The sequence below is a fragment of the Podarcis pityusensis genome (assembly GCF_964106645.2).
Source record: "Podarcis pityusensis genome assembly, chromosome: 5".
Lineage (NCBI taxonomy): Eukaryota > Metazoa > Chordata > Lepidosauria > Squamata > Lacertidae > Podarcis > Podarcis pityusensis.
This window is the reverse complement of record NC_138032.1, coordinates 3,497,660-3,516,648: the sequence shown is the minus strand read 5'-3', so window position 1 is coordinate 3,516,648 and position 18,989 is coordinate 3,497,660. Positions and strand designations below refer to the sequence as shown.

The following is an 18,989-nucleotide window of genomic DNA, read 5'->3' as shown; positions in this document are numbered from 1 at the left end:
GCTGCATTGTGAGGTGGGGCTCTGCACTTTGCACTCACGTCAGCAGAAGGAAGCCCAGAGGCAAACCCTCCCTTTGCCTTCCTGAACTCTTGACTGGGGATTAGGAGGGCAAATCTCTGCTGAGAAGGAAGCTGGGAGGGCAGAGAAAAGAAAAGAAAAACCCATCTTGCTAAAGGCTGCTCCAGTTTTGATAGATCCAGAAGGGCGTTTCGATAAGAATTAAATATAGCCCTTTGAGATCACAGCATCCTTGATAGGGACAATGAGCGAGTGTGGGAGCAGCTATTGTGTTTTGCTATATATATATGGACCTCTCAGCTGGCACCCACCCAGACGGGGTGGAGAAGGGGATTGGGTGGAAAGATGAGGGGATTATAATAAATGTAGTGGTTTGGGTTGGAGTAGGACAGGGGTAGGCAACCTAAGGCCTGGGGGCCAGATGCGGCCCAATCGCCTTCTCAATCCGGCCTGTGGACGGTCCAGGAATCAGCGTGTTTTTACATGAGTAGAATGTGTCCTTTTATTTAAAATGCATCTCTGGGTTATTTGTGGAGCCTGCCTGGTGTTTTTACGTAAGTAGAATGTGCGCTTTTATTTAAAATGTATCTCTGGGTTATTTGTGGGGCATAGGAACTTGTTCATTTATTTATTTTTTTCAAAATACAGTCCGGCCCCCTACAAGGTCTGAGGGACCACAGATTCCTTCAAGTCACTGCTGAGAGGGGCTGGACTGAAATAAATCCCTCCCCCCACTTACTCAAAACTGGGCGCTTTGAGAATTACCATATTTTTCGCTCTATAGGACGCACTTTTCCCCCTCCAAAAATTGAGGGGAAGTGTGTGTGCGTCCTATGGAGCGAATGCAGGCTCCTTGGCTACAGCGATAGCAACGCTAAGCCTCCGAAGCGCAGAGGGAGCGCTCCCTCCGTGCTCTGGAGGCTTCCCATTGCTTTCGCTGAAGCCTGGAGAGCGAGAGGCGTCGGTGCACACCGACCCCTCTCGCTCCCCAGGCATCAGGGATAGCCGCCTGAAGGCCTTTGGAGCACAGCACAAGTTCCCGCTGCGTTCTGGAGGCTTCAGGTTCCTTTTGCTGAGGCCAGGAGAGTCTTGCTCTCCCGGCTTCAGCAAAAGGAACCCGAAGCCTGAGGAGCGCAGCGGGAACTTGCGCTGCGCTCGGAAGGCTTCAGGGATAGCTGCGTGCAGCCCCTCCGGCAGGGAGAGGTTGCGCGGGGCTAAAGAGGAAGCCAAAACAGCGAGCGGGATCCATCCCGCTCCCTGCCTTGGCTTGTGCCATAGCTGCGCGCAACCCCTCCGGCAGGGAGAGGTTGCGCGCAGCCTGTACGCTGCTCTTTGGGGCTGGGGGGGAAATAAGATTTTTTTTCTTGATTTCCCCCCTCTAAAAACTAGGTGCGCCCTATGGTCCGGTGTGCCCTATGGAGCGAAAAATACGGTACTTACATGGCGTCCCCCTTAATGCTTCATCAAACGTTACTCGGATGTATGGCTTGCTGTAGTCCACTTCAAGCTCATCGGAAAATGGAGCTGGCTCCCTGAGACCCTAAATTATAAAAGGATATCAAGAAAGTAGGTGAGCTTCAACACAGAGGGGCGAAAGGGCATCTTGATTCAGCACTGAATCAGACCTGAAAACAGACCAAACGGGGAAGAGGCCCAAGGCTATGGAAAGATTGCAGCAAGTGAGTGTCTGAAGGGGTCACAGAGCTCCCGCTTTCAGAGAACGCCACGTCCACTTCATCCAATGAAGGTGACCGTTGGGAGATTCAGGACAGACAACAGAGAGCCCTTCTTCACACAGCGTGTAGTTAACCTACGGAACTCACTCCCACCAGGATGTGACGATGACCACCAATCTGGATGGCTTTAAAAGATGAGACAAATTGGTGGGAGATATGGCTATCAAAGACGGACGTCTTCTCTCTCCATCGTCAGGAGGCAGCGTGTCTCTGAATGCCAGTTGCTGGAAGTCACAAGAGTAGAGGAGCTGCCGCTGCTGCACTCAGGCCCTGCTTGGGGGATTTCCAGAAGCACCTCGCTGGCCCCGCGAGAACAGGATGCTGGACTAGAGGGGGCTGATTCAGCTACAGGGCTCTTCTGTTCCTGGGTAGCAGGAAAGTCATTTGACTTATGTTTTGAAGAGCCACTGTCAGTCTGAGCACAGGATGAGATGGCCCAGTGACCCAACTTGCTGAAGTGCAGGGTCATATATATATATATATATATATATATATATATATATATACTGTGGTACCTTGGAACATAATCCATTCCGGAAGACCATTCAACTTCCAAAACCGAGGCGCAAAGGGCTGGCTGCAAGTTCAATTGGAAAAACTGAAAAACACGCAATGAAAGCTTTTTGACTTCCGAGGCGCGTTCAAAAATGGAAGCAATTACTTCCGGGTTTTCGGCGTTCGAAAACCAAAACGTTCGGCTTCTGAGACACTCGAAAACAGAGGCACCACTGTATTTCCAATTCAGCTTCTCTTGCTGTGGAACGTGGGAACTAATTCCACATAAAATCCAGAGATTCCGAAGGTTTCATATACCACTGTTGTCTTATTACTTCTTTTTCTGGAACGAACAAAGGAACCTCTTTCGTCTCTTTTTTCTCTCTCTCTCTCCATTCTCCGCTGCCACCCCTTTCTTGTCCCGGCATTCAGAGTTGGAATCATGATAAAAAAACTAAGGAGCTGTAGGCATAGAAGCTTAATATGCATTTTCTCTACAAATTCCTCCTCAAAACCCACCCCAAGGGCCTCTCTCTGGCGCTGTGTTTATCAACCTTCAGTGTCCCCATCCTGTAAAAAAATGGAGTCAATGAGAGAGAAGATGGGAGGAATCACGTATTTTTCTGTGTGTGTGTGCTGGGGGTGGGGACCTCCAAGTGTACAGAAGTCACGGCCTAGGACCCTCGTACCTACGGGACCGCCTCTCCCGGTATGCCCCATGGAGAGCCTCAAGGTCCATAAATAACAACACCCTAGAGGTCCCGGGCCCTAAGAAAGTTAGATTGGCGTCAACCAGAGCCAGGGCCTTTTCAACACTGGCCCCAGTCTGGTGGAACGCTCTGTCTCATGAGACCAGGGCTCTGCAGGATCTGATTTCTTTCCGCAGGGCCTGTAAGACAGAGTTGTTCCGCCTGGCCTTTGGCTTGGAGCCAATTTGATTCCCTTCCCCTTTCTTTTTCCTTTTTCCTTTCTCCTCCTGTGATGAGGCTGCATTTTAATATTTTAATGTTTCAATATTTTAATTGTTGTATTTTAATCTTGTTTTTAAGTTGTATTCATTCAACTTGTTTTTATTATTGCATGTTAGCCGCCCTGAGCCTGGCCTTGGCTGGGGAGGGCGGGGTATAAATAAAAATTATTATTATTATAAGATCTCTAAAATGGGGCTGAGCAGGCTCACTGGTCCCAGGAGCCATGGAATCTTGATTGTTAAGCTGGAAAAGAAAACAGGGAATCTGAGAGGCCGAGAGTGAAGTGACTCACTCAAACCCCTCACAGCTTATTGCATCCCAAGGGAGGAGATGTCTGTGGAGAAAGCATGCGGGGAGAAAGATGCTCAAGAGAGCCTCTCACACCCCCTTCCTTGCCCAATTGCAACACAACAGCCCTGTAGTTGGGTTTTACACTCTGGCAGTTGCTGCTGCCACCGCTGCTGCCCTGTTTTGGTCACCTCCACCCCTTCTCTAAAGCCATGGCTAGCAGGCTGGCATTCAGGAATAGCAACAAATCCTGTGCAACCTTTTGTTGCAGTACTTAGTTGTTAAGAACGATGCTGCCTGGGAAAGATTGTGGAAGAAAGGGGTCAAGTTCACCGCATGTACTGTGTTAAAGGAAAATATAATGAAAATGATGTACAGATTGTATTTGACTCCTGTAAAATTAGCAAAGATATATCATAACTATGACAATTTATGTTGGAAATGTAAAAAAAGGAAGGAACCTTTTATCGTATGTGGTGGACCTTCCCCAAGGTGAAAGACTTCTGGGGAAAGATTTATAATGAATTGAAAAAAATGCTGAAATATACATTTATAAAGAAACCAGAGGCCTTTCTTCTTGGAATAACAGGTTTGGAATTGCCCAAGAAAGATGTTAAATTATTTTTGTATGCCACAACTGCTGCTCGTATTTTGTTAGCTAAAAAGTGGAAAACCCAAGAATTACCAACGATAGAAGAATGGCAGATGAAGATGATGGATTTTTCGGAGCTAGCCGACCTAACCGGAAGAGTCCGCGACCAGAAGGAGGAGGAGTATCAGGAAGAGTGGATTAGTTAAATATGTTAAGTTAAATTAACTGAAAACAGCTTGCAGATACTTAACTGGCTTAGGATTTTATTTATGTTAAGTGATGAATTAATATGTTTAATTTCATAATGTGAAGATTTAAGGATGTTAATGTTTAAGTTAAATTTTATAAGAACTGTGATTTCGAAAACCGTTAAAAGGATATGCAATGAAATTCAACCAAGGGGAAGCGAGGAAGTCACTTAACAATGTTAATAAGTGTAATTTTCAATAAGGCTATGATTTATGTTTGTTTGTCTTATGTGTTTGTTTATAATGTTGTGAAAACCAATTAACATTTTTTTTTTGGGGGGGGGAAGAACGATGCTGCCTCTGGGACTGGGCCAGTCCACTTGGAGAGATTCCAGCTCCACAACTGCTTCGCAGCCCTGCTTTCCAGTTTGGGTCAGAGGCGCAGCCAGTGAGCAGGGGAGAGACAGCCGAGAAGGGCAAAGCGCTGCAATCCGATATGAGGAAGGAAGGTGACCGGGGGCATCAGCTGAGAAGTCCTAATCTGAGATGACAGCTAGAGAGAATGATTGCTAGAATAAGGGAGTCTTCTCTTGAGAAGGGACAGTAGGGAGCCATCACGTTACAGCAGTCTTTGCCAACCTGGTGCCATCCTGATGTTTTGGACTACAAGTCCTATCAGCCCTTGCCAGCAGGGACATATCATGCCTAGGCTGGCGTGAGTGTGGCCGTGAAAGGTGGGGCTGACGGGAGTTGCGGTTCAAAGCATCTGGAGGGCAATGGATTGGCAAATGCAATATTATGAACATTAAGCAAGATGGAGGGCACAAGGAGAAGGGGATGACAGAGGACGAGATGGTTGGATAGTGTTCTTGAAGCTACCAACATGAGTTTGACCAAACTGCAGGAGGCAGTGGAGGACAGCAGCACCTGGCGTGCTCTAGTCCAGGGGGTCACGAAGAATCGGAAACGACTAAACCTTAACAACAAGAACAAGAATCACTAGACCTTGCTAGTGGATGCGGGTGGCGCTCAGTCTAAACCATAGAGCCTAGGGCTTGCCGATCAGAAGGTCGGCGGTTCGAATCCCTGCGACGGGGTGAGCTCCCGTTGCTTGGTCCCTGCTCCTGCCCACCTAGCACTTCGAAGGCACGTCAAAGTGCAAGTAGATAAATAGGTACCGCTCCGGCGGGAAGGTAAATGGCGTTTCCATGCGCTGCTCTGGTTCGCCAGAAGCGGCTTAGTCATGCTGGCCACATGACCCGGAAGCTGTACGCCATCTCTCTCGGCCAATAAAGCAAGATGAGCACCGCAACCCCAGAGTTGTCTGCAACTGGACCTAACGGCTAGGGGTCCCTTTACCTTGAATCGCTTTGGCACAATGTGCAATCCAGAGCCCTGGCTGTTAAAAGAAGCAGGAAGCAAAACAGCAACGCCCACAACTCTGATATTGCTTTATTATTTTTATTTTTAAAAAACCCTTCTTTAAAATCTATCCTTGGTAAGTATTAAGTTAGCCAAGGAGGGTTGCTTTTGGCTCCGAAAGGGCTGGAGCTCAGCAATGCGTCATTAAGTTAAACATTAAGCAGAAACTTCCTGCCAGAATTGTCCATTTTTCTCTTACTTACCAAGCAGTTCCGTGGCATTTTGGAGGGGATGCCATCTGCTTCGGCCGCCCCGTTGGGGCCCACGCCTTCTTTTCTCCTTTTCCTGGAATTCAGCCTGGCTGAGCCCTGGGGTTCCATCCCGCGAATTGCGTCTGGCAGCTCAGCTGGAAAGACCTGCGGGAGCGAATGAGGCGTGGTTGTTTTTTAAAATAAAATAATAAAAAAAGGGTGTGTGGGGGGGGGGGGGAACCAGCAGCCAGAAAAGGACTCTGTGTGTAGCAGGTTGATCAGAGGAGCAGATCGTCTGAGCTGCCAACAGCCAGCAGTCTTTCTAGCGGAAGAGGGTCAAGGTGGGAATGTTTTGAGTCCTCCTCTGAGCCGCCTCTTATCTGCCATAGTGACAAGAGGGCAGTAAAAACCAGCTGGCAGCCAGGAAGGTCTTTCTCCCATGACCCAGCAGGAATGCAAGAACAGAGAGAGAAGTGTGGAGAGAGAGAACTCAGTGGCAGGGCTTATTTTAGCACTCGGTTAAAAGTAGTGGGCAAAAGATTGAGCTGTTGGGGGACGGGACGGATACAAAGCAGAGACCTTAACCAAAATGAGCCAAGGACCTGTCTCTTCCAAAGGTCCCAGCGACATGGCACAACCTTTTCAGCTTCCTCTGCAGTTGCAGGATTCCCTGGGGGCTTCCATAGACTCTATTCTACATAGGAACATTGGGAGCACAGTGAATTAGCAGGCTTCTCGCTGACTGCAGCACGATTAGCGGTAGCTCAGCAATGGAAGAACCAGACTGAAATGCCCAAGTTATGGGGAAATAGTATCTGGGATGCAGCAATGTCTGAGCATCTCACCAGACACAGGAGGACAATTAAAGGCATAACAGACAGAGGCAGCTTCCAAGAAACGTGGACCCCTTTCTTGAACTATGTGAATGGCTAAAATCAAGACCTTCTTACACCAACCGCTCAGTAATCTCAGTGGAGAGGTTATGCTAAGTAACCTGCTTGAATGTTGACCGTATGCCCAGAGACAATGGATCAAACAAACATCGTTAGCTATACTGCTGGATAAGTGTTTAATGGTTATTCTATTTGTTTAAAAACCAATGAAAATTGTTTTTTAAAAAATAAAGAAATAAAGAACAGAAGTTGGAAGATTAGTTGTTGAAAGATTTAGGAGAGGTAAAAGAAAGTACAGTGGTACCTTGGTTCCCGAATGGCTCAGTTGCCGAACAAATTGGCTCCCGAAGGGCGCAAACTTGGAAATACCGTATTTTTCGCTCTATAGGACGCACTTTTTCCCCTTCAAAAATGAAGGGGAAATGTGTGTGCGTCCTATGGAGCGAAGATGCCATAGCCCCGCGACCCTCTCCCGGCTGGGGAGGTGACGCGCGGCTATGGCAGGAGCCTCTATAGCCGCGCGTCACCTCCCCAGCCGGGAGAGCGCGCGCGGGGCTAAAGAAGCCATAGCCCTGCGACCCTCTCCCGGCTGGAGAGGTGACGCGCGGCTATGGCAGGAGCCTCTCCGCTGCGCCTTTCCGCTGCTCCCTGACCTGCTCTTTGGGGCTAGTGGTGGGCTTCCCCCCGCCAGCCCCAAAGAGCAGGTCGAAAGGAACCTGAAGCCTGGAGAGTGAGAGGGGTCAGTGCACACCGACCCCTCTCACTCTCCAGGCTTCCAAGGTAGCCGCCTGAACGCACCTTACACGGCACCTTGTTTTAGAGCGGGAAAACAAGAGGGGGAAAGTTCTCCCCCTCTCTGTGCAGCGCCTCCTGCTGCTTCACTGAAGGGGCGCTGGGCAGAGAGGGGAATTTTTTTTCCCCTTGTTCTCCCCCCTCTAAAACAAAGTGCGTCCTATTGTCCGGTGCGTCCTATGGTGCGAAAAATACGGTGTAAGTGTTCCGGTTTGCGAACCTTTTTCAGAAGCCGAATGTCCACCGCAGCTTCCATGGCTTCTGTTTGGCTGCAGGAAGCTCCTGCAGCCAATCAGAAGCCGCGCCTTGGTTTTTGAAAGGTTTCAGGAGTCGAAAGGACTCCCAGAACGGATTAAGTTCGAGAACCAAGATACCACTGTACTTCATTATGCAGCGCATAGTCAGACTAGGGAACTCGCCTCCAGAAGGGGCTGTGACAGCCACCAACCTGGATGGCTTTAAAAAAGGATTAGACAAACACACAGAGGAGAGGGCTATTGGAGGCTATTAGCTCAGTCTCCTAACAGCACTTCCAAAATGAGGAGATGCAACCATTTCCTCCTTCTGGATTCTGTTGGCAGAAATTTCCCTGCCCCGTATAACCATGAGCTGCTCATTACATGTCTCATTTTGTGCAAAAGTTCTGCAGTGAGCTGTTGGGAAGAGGCAAAACCAGAAACAGATGCAGGCACACCACTGTTTTAGATAGGAAAGGCTAATAGCCCTGTGACCCTATTGCCTGAGGGCATTTGAATCCTGCATTCATTACTATGCATAACTTACAATAGCCTGGTTAACATCAAATAATGCAACAAACCATGAATTAACAATGGGTTATGCCAGGATCAAACAATGGCTTGCGTGGGGTGGATGAACAAACCAAGGTCAAGGATCTGCAGGTTAAAACAAAACAAGCCAACAATAAATCATAGCTTCAGATCATGGTTTGTTGGCAATAAACAAACCATAGTTGAGCTGCTGGGCAGAGTTCACACGTAATGCTAAGTCATGCTTTAATAAACCGTAACTTAAAAAACAGTGGCTTAGTGTTACGTCTGAACCAGACCAGTATCAGTCAAGACACGCTGCATCCTGATAATCAGAGTTCAGCTTCAGTTAAAAACCCAGAAGAGGGGTTAACCGCCCGACTGCAGAAGTTGGCAGTGCCACCCTCCCAACCTCAGTCATAAGGAGAATGGGCCCAAGAATCTTATGCAGATCGTTGCAGAACCAGATCGCCCCTCTAAGCCCAGCATTCTGTTTTCAGCAGTAGCCCAAGATTGATTTAACTCCAAGCAATATAATATCAACAGTCATGCTGACTATTTAAGTCAGCAGTGGAAAAAAGGCCAATTAACTGATTTAAATCCAGTTTTCCATTTATATGTCTTCAAATATTTATTTCTGAAACAGTGGTGCAAATCTGAATACTAAACCACGCCAATTCAACAGCAGAATATTTGTATAGAAGGTTTCGCCCTGACCTTTGAGGCACTGCTAAATTTTGTACGCTTTCTCTTTAACTTACAGAGGAAACGTCTTTAGAATATTCCCAAAATGGGTCTCTCGTAAAACCAGCACACAGGGTTTTTTGTGAGGCTAAATACAAGAACACAGGAACGACAAGCCTGGCCCATCCCAGCTCTCTTTAAGGTGTTTAATGTATACCACTTAACTTGTTTTGCCAGTACATTAACCACTTGGGAACCGGTTCACACCCACGCCAACTTCTTTTTGCTGGATCTCATGTTTACGGTGCTGTGTATGGGACTGTGACACAACCACCCCCTGCATTCCTCGCTTTATGAGACAGGGATCAGGGAACCTCAGGCTCTCTCTGCCTGGTCACCAGAAATGGCCACACTCCTCACTGGACCATAGCTCGGTGGTAGAGCATCTGCTACTTGGCTACTTGCAACCAAGTGAAGATGTTTGGGCACCAGGATGGCACCCGACATCTCCACCTTATGGAGGTGCATGCCTGGGGATCATTGGATCTTGACTGTTTTCACACACTAATGCCCCACCCTGTAGAATTCTATCAGTTGTATTTTATCTGCACAATCAGAATGGATTTCTGGAACCAAAATGCTTTTTCTGTGCAGCCTGAGCAGGAGCAGTCGCCATTAAGTAAAAGAGGTCGGAATAGGCCTATATATATATATATATACGGACCAGGGGCGAGCAAACTTTTTCAGCAGGGGGCCGGTCCACTGTCCCTCAGACCTTGGGGGGGGGGCTGGGGTATATTTTTTGGGGGGGGGGGAAATGAACAAATTCCTATGCCCTACAAATAACCCAGAGATGCATTTTAAATAAAAGCACACATTCTATTCATGTAAAAACACCAGGCAGCCCCCACAAATAACCCAGAGATACATTTTAAATAAAAGGACACATTCTACTCATGTAAAAACATGCTGATTCCCGGACCGTCTGCGGGCCGGACTGAGAAGGCGATTGGGCCGGATCTGGCCCCAGGCCGTAGTTTGCCTACCCATGATATGGACTGTCCCGAGATAAAGTGACTTTTCTTCTTTAATAAAAAAATTCCTTCCTGTAGCACCTTAAAGACCAACTAAGTTAGTTCTTGGTATAAGCTTTCGTGTGCATGCACACTTCTTCAGATACAGTGTATCTGAAGAAGTGTGCATGCACATGAAAGCTTATACCAAGAACTAACTTAGTTGGTCTTTAAGGTGCTACAGGAAGGAATTTTTTTATTTCGACTATGGCAGACCAACACGGCTACCCATCTGTAACTTTTCTTCTTTAAGTTCTCAGAGCTCTTAACTTACCTCAAGGTTGTCATCTGAGCTAGCCAGATGTTTAACTGAGAATGATTCACAGTAGGTTCATCATTTGAAAAATAAAACTTTAGAGCCGTCTTGCCCAAAAATGCCAACTAGAAATTCCATTTTGGTGACTGTAACCTTGGTTTGAGGAGCCATTTGGCACCTAGATAGCTTATATACAGTATATACATTTCTAACACTGCCGGGGGGGGGGGGGACTCCTACCTGAAACCCTGGAGAGCTGCTGAAAGCCAATGTACACCACAGAGCCCCAACATTTCATACCAAGTGGGATGCAAGAGTAAATAGACTAGATGGGACCCATGGGCTTTGTCCATGCTTCTGGAGTGAAGCCCAACATATCTGGAAAAGAGCAGAGCTTTGCACACCTTGGAACAGAGGGAAACAGGAGGTTTGAAAGACAAGAGGCAGAAACTGGTTCCAGGCTGAAAAGCAGAACCCGTGCAGACCTTCCATGGGTCCGGAATCAAAGGAATGTTTTCTTGTATTGCTAAAGAATGCTTGCCATGGGTTTCAAAACTTTCAAAGTGAGTGAAAGTTTGCTGGTCTTTGCACTGAGAGTGGGTTTTGACACCCAGAAAAAAACTGCACGCTGTTAACAATGCCTGATAATCCAGCATTCTGGGCAAAGTATCAACAAAGCAATGGAATGAGGAAATAACTCGCCTTTTCACGCAAAGTAGGTTGGAAAGGATCTGGTTCAGATAAAGGAAGCAGAGGGAGCCTGGTGGAAAAATCTTGCTACTTATCAGTAGGAGGTGAAAGATGAAGTAGACCCTCTGGAAAATGTCTACAAGCAGTTGCCTGGAGAGAGGTTTCATGGGGGCAGAAGTGAACTTTATCCAAATACCTAATTGCAGAGGTAGGAGAGTCAAACCCCAAAATCTGCATGCCCTGCAGAGCTTCCAGTTCCAGTGCTGAGACTGAGACAGGGTAGTTCTGTATTTCTAAGTTATCAGCTCACCCGAGCAGTGCCAGGCACGATGATTTGCTGCCAATACTGTAATGCTTCTTTCCCTGACTCACACGCCTGCTGAGCAAATCCACACTCAAATCTTGCATTCTGCCAGCTGTTCGCTGGACGAATTCCCAAGGCAAGAAAGATTATTTCTTTTTCCAATAAATGCCTAGAACTGGATATAGTTAAGGCAAGTAAAGACAAATAATATAGCAACATTTTTATACATCATCACACCGAAGAAAGTCCTTACTCAATGTCAGCACCTCTCCCAATAAACAAATGTTTAGAATGCCTCAAAGTCTCCAGCCCTTCCGATGTCTCTCATATCAGAGAAGCCCTGTCTCTATTATATTTTGGGCACATACTGAAGACCTTCCTTTTTCACTAAGTCTTTTAAGTGCAGATTTTCATCCCAGCCTATCTATGCTGGACTTGAACTTGTTTTTATTGTTAAATCCCTCTGGGATATTTTATGTGGAACGATTCAAACATGAAATAAATAAACACGAGACTCCCATCTAGAATGGTCTTATAGATGTGGATATGAAGATGCAGCGATGACCTCTGCCCTGGCTTTAAAAGACTAGACAAATTCATGGGGAATAAGGCTATCAATGGCTATGATCCCCCTTCCCTGTCTCTCCTTTTCCCTGACTAGTAGTCATGCTGGCAGGGATAGGTGATAACAAGAGTTTTAACAGCATCTGCAGGGCTGCAGGTTCTCCTTTGCTGATGTAGACAAAGAACCTATTCATTTACATTCATCTTATGGTTAATGGGCAAGATTCTCCAAACTGGTTTCTGCAGGTGCTTGCCATTCTTTGTGTTCTATTTAACACAAAAACCACAGCAAAAGCAAACTAAACCTTCCCTCTGCAACACCAGGAAGTATTTCAGGACAGTCAAGACAAAGAAGCAACCAGGCTTTTAATTCAGGTCGTTCTGACCACCGCGAGCTCCACGCCCTTATACTTCCTTGGCAGTTGTCCAAGCGTGGCTATATTCTGTGGCAAGCAGCACAATATCCACGTCACAATTAAAACAATTGGAGCATTCAGCAACTGCAGCCGCGCAATTATAAGACGATCAGGTTTTGAGGTCTAAAGGGAATGCTCATTCATTTAGGTCACTCTTCTCCAAAAATAATCTCCTTGCAGCTGTGATTTGTGCTTGATAATGTAAACCTTATGCTGTGATCACAAGTTTGGGGATATATTTGCATTTGAAACTCATGTCACCGCCTTTCTGGGTTGTTTTTTTCATCCAGAGGAGAAGCTGATGTGACTTAAGATACTAAATGCGCTACTCATCTGGAACAGGTTGCAACTGCCATGATGCAATTGCCCAAGCTGCAAATTTCAGCAGCACCACATATGGTGCAGCCCTTTAAAGATGGAAGAAAATCAGAAAGGTGAACTACATAACTGTTGGGGTGGAAGTAGGGATGTGTGTGTGTGTCATCACCCCCTATAACATTATTTGCAAGGGTAATATAATTATAGGGCTGGAATGCTCCAATGGCAGTCCAATGGCCAGCAGAGTCCAACAAAGAAAAATAAAAACAAAGGAGACTTGGATCTGGGTTACTCTCTCTTCTCAAGATGTCTACTTTTTGCTGTTGCAGACCAATGTGAATACTCACTCCTTTACAGGAATGTGTTGCTTTCTTTTTCTGAGGCACTGACTGGCTTTGCCTTGCAAGGTCTCTGCTTTGACCCAGCACAGTGAGTCATGAGGGACAGACACTTTACTTCTGAGAGCCTGGGCTCAGGAATGGATTTTGCAACTAAGGATGGAAGGGTTCATGCCTCTTAGTCACAAAGTGGTTGTCATCGAGCCACTGCTTCTCTGGTGACACTTCTCCCTGTAGTTTCCAGAGCAACTCAGATGGGTGGGGAGAAGAGAGACAGCAGCAGCCTTTGTCCTTCACTTGCTGAACTGCTTCGTCTCTGCATGCCTTCCTCCCACAAGCTGTTTCAGAAACAGTTCAAGGGACTAGAAGAGAAAATTGTGTCCATAGAGATTTACCTCTATGATTGTGCGGTGGTGAAATGGAAAAGTGTAGGCTAATGTTTTATGCATTACAGTGGTACCTCGCAAGACGAATGCCTCACAAGACGAAAAACTCGCAAGACGAAAGAGTTTTTGGTTTTTTGAGTTGCTTCGCGAGACGAATTTCCCTATGGGCTTGCTTCGCAAGACGGAAACGTCTTGCAAGTTTGTTTCCTTTTTCTTAAAACCGTTACAGTAATACAGGGTGCATTGCTTGAAGAGGTGCAGTTGCGACTTGACTTCAGGGAGCAACTCATAGCACGCGGTGTGGTAGCCTTTTTTGAGGTTTTTGAAGATTTTTTTGAAAAAATTGAAACCGTGCTTCGCAAGACGAAAAAACTCGCAAGACGAAAAAACTCGCAGAACGAATTAATTTCGTCTTGCGAGGCACCACTGTATAGTGGGAGGTGGTGAGGAAAGGAAAACATGCAAAGCAACTTAGCAGGTGAGCACTCACTGAACTATTCTGCAGCTGTTGCAAGAAATAAACACTGGAAGGAGACAGTGTGGGCAGTAGGAAGAGGGTGGACCAGGAACACCACGTGATCGACCAGCAGATCGCGATTGACCTGTTGGACATGCCTGGCATATGATATCTAACCCGCTCTCCCACAGGCTTTCCATGTGACACACAGACCATTCCATCTTGCATTTTCTTTGCCTTTTGGCCTTGGCCTGTAATGCATTCCCTCTCAACCCAAGAGTATATTCACCCGCCCATTGAAGTTATCACTTCACACATCTGATAAAGGCGACTCTGATCCCCAAAAGCTAATGCCATAATATATCATTAAAATTTATTGCCACAGAACCTTTTGTCATCATTTCTTGCTACCTCAGAGGTTCGGCTCTCATAAAGGCAATGGATATAGAAGCACAAAGATGTCGATATAAGTGCTGCAAGATCTAAATTATATCGCGGTCTCCCCACAAAACTAATTTGAGACCATTGCAAAGAAAGCCCAAGGCAGAAAAACCCCCACACTTAGAACAGCAAAATAGATCTTGGACAAGGGCTACTATTGTGGCAGCACGATAGAGATGTAGATATGAACTTATTTGGGACTGCTGCAATCCTGCTGCCTCCTCCCTACAGTCACTGCACCTAAGAAACATCTCATGCAGTTCACAGTCTGAACAGTGGCTAAAGGTAAAGGTAAAGGTACCCCTGCCCGTACGGGCCAGTCGTGTCCGACTCTGGGGTTGAGTGCTCATCTCGCTTGAGAGGCCGGGAGCCAGCGCTGTCCGAAGACACTTCCGGGTCACGTGGCCAGCGTGACGAAGCTGCTCTGGCGAGCCAGCACCAGTGCAGCGCACGGAAACGCCGTTACCTTCCCGCTATAAAGCGGTACCTATTTATCTACTTGCACTTGGGGGTGCTTTCGAACTGCTAGGTGGGCAGGAGCTGGGACCAAACGACGGGAGCTCACCCCGCCGCGGGGATTTGAACCGCCAACCATACAATTGGCAAGTCCTAGGCGCTGAGGTTTTACCCACAGCGCCACCTGCGTCCCTGTTGAACAGTGACTACCTTCCTTCAAAAAGCACTTCACACAGCTCATCCTAAATGCCTGTCAAACCTTCAATGTCATACCGTGACACTGATACATACCAAATCTGTAAGCATTTACATGGCAGAGCTGAATACGCTGTTCCTTGGGGAGAGGGGGAATCCCCCTAACCACCAAACAACACCATCAGCCTTTTGCATTTCCAATAAGTCTCTCCCCCACACCCCAAGGCATTGCTTCAAGCTGAGCAAACACAATATCCATTTCTAATGGCTAGCATATGTTGCATGTTACCATATGTTACATGTTATATGTTGCATGTTACCATATGTTACATATGTTGCATGTTACCATAGAATCATAGAATTGTAGAGCTGGAAGGGACTCTGAGGGTCATCTAGTCCAACCCCCTGAAATGCAGGAATCACAGCTGAAGAATCCTCACTTGATGTCCATCCAATTTTAAAACCTCCAATGAAGGAGAGTCCATCACCTTCTGAGGGAATCCGGAAATATTATATAACACCCCACCTTTTTCTATGGTATTATCTATGTGCATATATTTTTATTTAATGTAAGTCGCTGGGAGGCCTAGTGCCAAAAGCCTAATAGGTTTAATAAAGAAATTCATACAAAATTCCCATTCCGTCTGTATTTCTTTTTTAAAAAACACACTCCTGGCTACGCCCCCCCCCAATATTTGTACAAGATTCTCTTAAAGCAGGGCTAATTGCCTAGCCCTCCTCCCCTTCCCACACAGACCCCTGGGGTCACTTTCCCATAATGGTCGTGGTCCCCACCAAGGTGCAGAGCAGCACCTCCTCAACCCCCCCAAGGCGCATCGCAACCCTGTCCCAAGCCCTGTCAACGCCAATGCTTACAACCAGACGCTTGCATCCGCCTATCCTGTACATACAGGACTGCCCCGTGTTTCAATGCAAAATGCCACGTCGATACAGCTTTGACCTGTCTCTCGGCTCCTCTCCAAACGCTTGTGCTTAAAAGGGTGTGTCAAATAATAATAATAATAATAATAATTTATTATTTATACCCCACCCATCTGGCTGGGTTTCCCCAGCCACTCTGGATGGCTCCCAACAGAATATTAAAAACACAATACAATCAAAAACACAATACATGGCAAAATACCATGCACTGAAGCTCTGGGCAGCTAAGCGCAGACAGATTTATAAATCCGCATGTGCGCACATGCATGTGCCACAAGCCCCCGAGGGACCCTCCTGCTGGGGGCTGCCGTGTGTCCTCTTTATCCAAGACACGTCCTCTTCTTCAGGGGTTAAATAAACTGCCTTTATTTCCTTTGAAGGGCCGTCACAGCGTCCTCTCTCGCTCTTCTAAATTTGGCAACCCTATTTAGGGCTGCGAGAGATTGCGATGGGTTGCTCTGAAGTCACTCCAGCACCAGATTTTTTTGGGGATCGCACCCCCCAAGAAAACCCAGCAACGCCCCCCTCCCCTCCTGTATTTCCCCCGCCCACAACCAGCCCCACCGCCTTCCCTTTCGGGCGAGAGGCATCACCAGGCTGGGGAGGCCACCCTCTCTATGGGGGGGGGGGGAAGGGATTTAGGGCCCCCCTTTTCCCCTCCAGGAGGGAGTCAGAGGGGCCTCGCCCGGGCCAAGCACTCACACAAGCCCCCTCCTCAATGCCATGACCCCCGGCCCTTACCGGCGCGGCCCCGACCTACCCGCCTGCCTCCCTCGGTCTCCGCTCTCCGGCTCCCCTTCGCGCAGCGCCAACGGGGCCGAGCCGGAAGTGTTTCCGGCCGGACCCTCCCGGCGACGGACCGGCCGAAACGGTCCGCTTCTCTCTGCTGCTCCTCCCGGAAACCGCCACCCAGACGCGGAAGGTTCCGGGGATGGGAGAAATAGAACCATAATATAGCATGATAGAGTCGGAAGGGTCCCCCGGGGGTCGTCTAGTCCAGGCACCCCCAAACTCGGCCCTCCAGATGTTTTGGGGCTAGAATTTCCAACATCCCTGACTACGGGTCCTGTTAGCTAGGGATGATGGGAGTTGTAGTCCCAAAACTTGGGGAGGGGGCCAGTTTGAGGGCATAGCTGTCAACTTTTCCCTTTTTAAAAGGGAGATTCCCTTATTCCGAATAGGATTCCTCGCAAGAAAAGGGAAAAGTTGACAGCTGTGTTTGGGGGTGCCTGATCTAGTCCAACCCCACCCCCGCCATATTTTGTCCAATGCGGGTCTCGAACCCACGACTCTTGAGATGAAGAGCCTCCTACGCCCTACGGACAGCAATCCACGCCCAGTCCCACTTGGAAAGCGACAGACCCTTTGCGGCCTTGTGCTTGGCGGGGGCTTGGGCCTGTTCTCCCTCCCTCTCCCCCATGTTTTGCCTTGATAGCCCAGTCAGCAGACCACGGGACTCTTAATCCAAGGGTTCGAGCCCAGAATTGGGCAAAAAGATTCCTCCTATGACCCTAGCGGTTTGGGCTAGATGACCCTCAGGGTCCCTTCCGACTCTATGATCTGTAGGCATACACATGTGCTCGTAAGCCACTTTGGGCTGCCTTAGGCAATATAAAAGGCGACTAACAAAGTCAATAAATAGTAATGATATTATTAATAATAAAGGGATGTTGTAGGTGCCGCAAATAAACCTTGCCACCTGGCCAAAGCTTAGTCTTAGCATTCAGCCCCCATCCCATTCTCTCATATTTTAGGGCTGAGTACACACATGCCTTTAAAGCACATCCCCCCCCCCCCCACACCTCAAAGAATTCTGGGACTGTAGTTTTACCTCTGTGTTTGTGTGGTGAGACCCTTCTGGGCACCCTTTTCATTTATTTATTTATTTATTAAATTTCTATACCGCTCTTCATTGGAGGATTTTGGGGATGCTGGCCATACTTTGCATTACAGAGTCCTACAGTAATATGCTGCTGTTTGCCTAGCTTTTCGAAACCGTAGCAGCACAGCAGTGCATAATTAAACATTCTCCTAAAACAAATATTGCATTGTGCCACTGTGGTTAAAAGCCATGCGCTTGAGATGAACTGCATAATATTAAGATATCAGTGCGTTGTTGTTACAATACAGTACTGTAGTGATCTTTCATTGTGCAATGCTAACAATGCATAGCATTGTTCAGTTTCCACTTTGCAGTCATGGGGATGCAGTTTTTAAATCTAATGCTACCTCCACTGAATACCAGAGGCGTGGCAGGCTATACATTTTAAGTAAATTTGCCTAGGGACATCTGGTTAATTTCTGACGGAAGGAAAAATTGAGGAAGTGTCTTCTTAATTTGTAACTTACAGTACAGTACAGTGCAATGCTATACACATGTTCTCAGAATGGGTTTTAGCCTTGATTTCCCTTCTCTACCTTTTTCCTGTCCTCTGCTTCCCTTATATCACTCTTGTTTAAGTTTTCAAGCCTGAAGGCAAGGTCTCTTTTGCTGTGTACACACTCTATGCTTAAAGTACATTTGAAACACACTTTCCCCCTCAGAGAAATCTGGGCTCTGTAGTTTACCCCTTCCAAAGTTACCATGCCCAGTAGCCTTCCAGAAACTACAATGCCCAGAATTCTTTGAGGGGCAAAATGTGCTTTTAAGGTATCATGTGTATGCAGCCTATGTCCCCCTGATGTGAGCCACTTTGGGAGAGGGTAATGGTCTGAAAATACAGTGGTACCTCGGGTTAAGTACTTAATTTGTTCCGGAGGTCTGTTCTTAACCTGAAACTGTTCTTAACCTGAAGCACCACTTTAGCTAATGGGGCCTCCTGCTGCCGCCGCACCGCCGGAGCACGATTTCTGTTCTCATCCTGAAGCAAAGTTCTTGACCTGAAGCACTATTTCTGGGTTAGCGGAGTCTGTAACCTGAAGCCTCTGTAACCCGAGGTACCACTGTACAGTAAACAAATAGGCCCCATTACATTCAATGAGATTTATTTCCAAGTAGATGGGGATAGGACTGCACTGTCAGTCTCTGAACCAGATAATCATTTCATATTTCTGAAAGTGCCTATGTATATGGCACCGTACAACTTCCTATCTCCCAAAAAGGTATGAGACAAAAG

General features: G+C 47.2%; 1 protein-coding gene across 3 annotated transcripts in view; it reads right to left on the bottom strand.

Moving 5' to 3' along the window:
• The window catches only part of PCYT1A (phosphate cytidylyltransferase 1A, choline), a 40,171-nt gene that overhangs the window by 11,716 nt on the left and 9,466 nt on the right, over positions 1–18,989 (bottom strand). For 2 of the 3 annotated variants that reach the window (XM_081007513.1, XM_081007511.1), the window contains 2 exons: positions 5,914–6,066; positions 1,459–1,558 (listed from right to left, as the gene is read on the bottom strand). In XM_081007513.1, the coding sequence (XP_080863639.1) occupies positions 1,459–1,558; positions 5,914–6,066 (253 nt within the window). Of the gene's footprint in view, positions 1–1,458; positions 1,559–5,913; positions 6,067–16,633; positions 16,740–18,989 lie in introns of those variants that run through there. The other variant, XM_081007512.1, reaches the window with a different exon arrangement.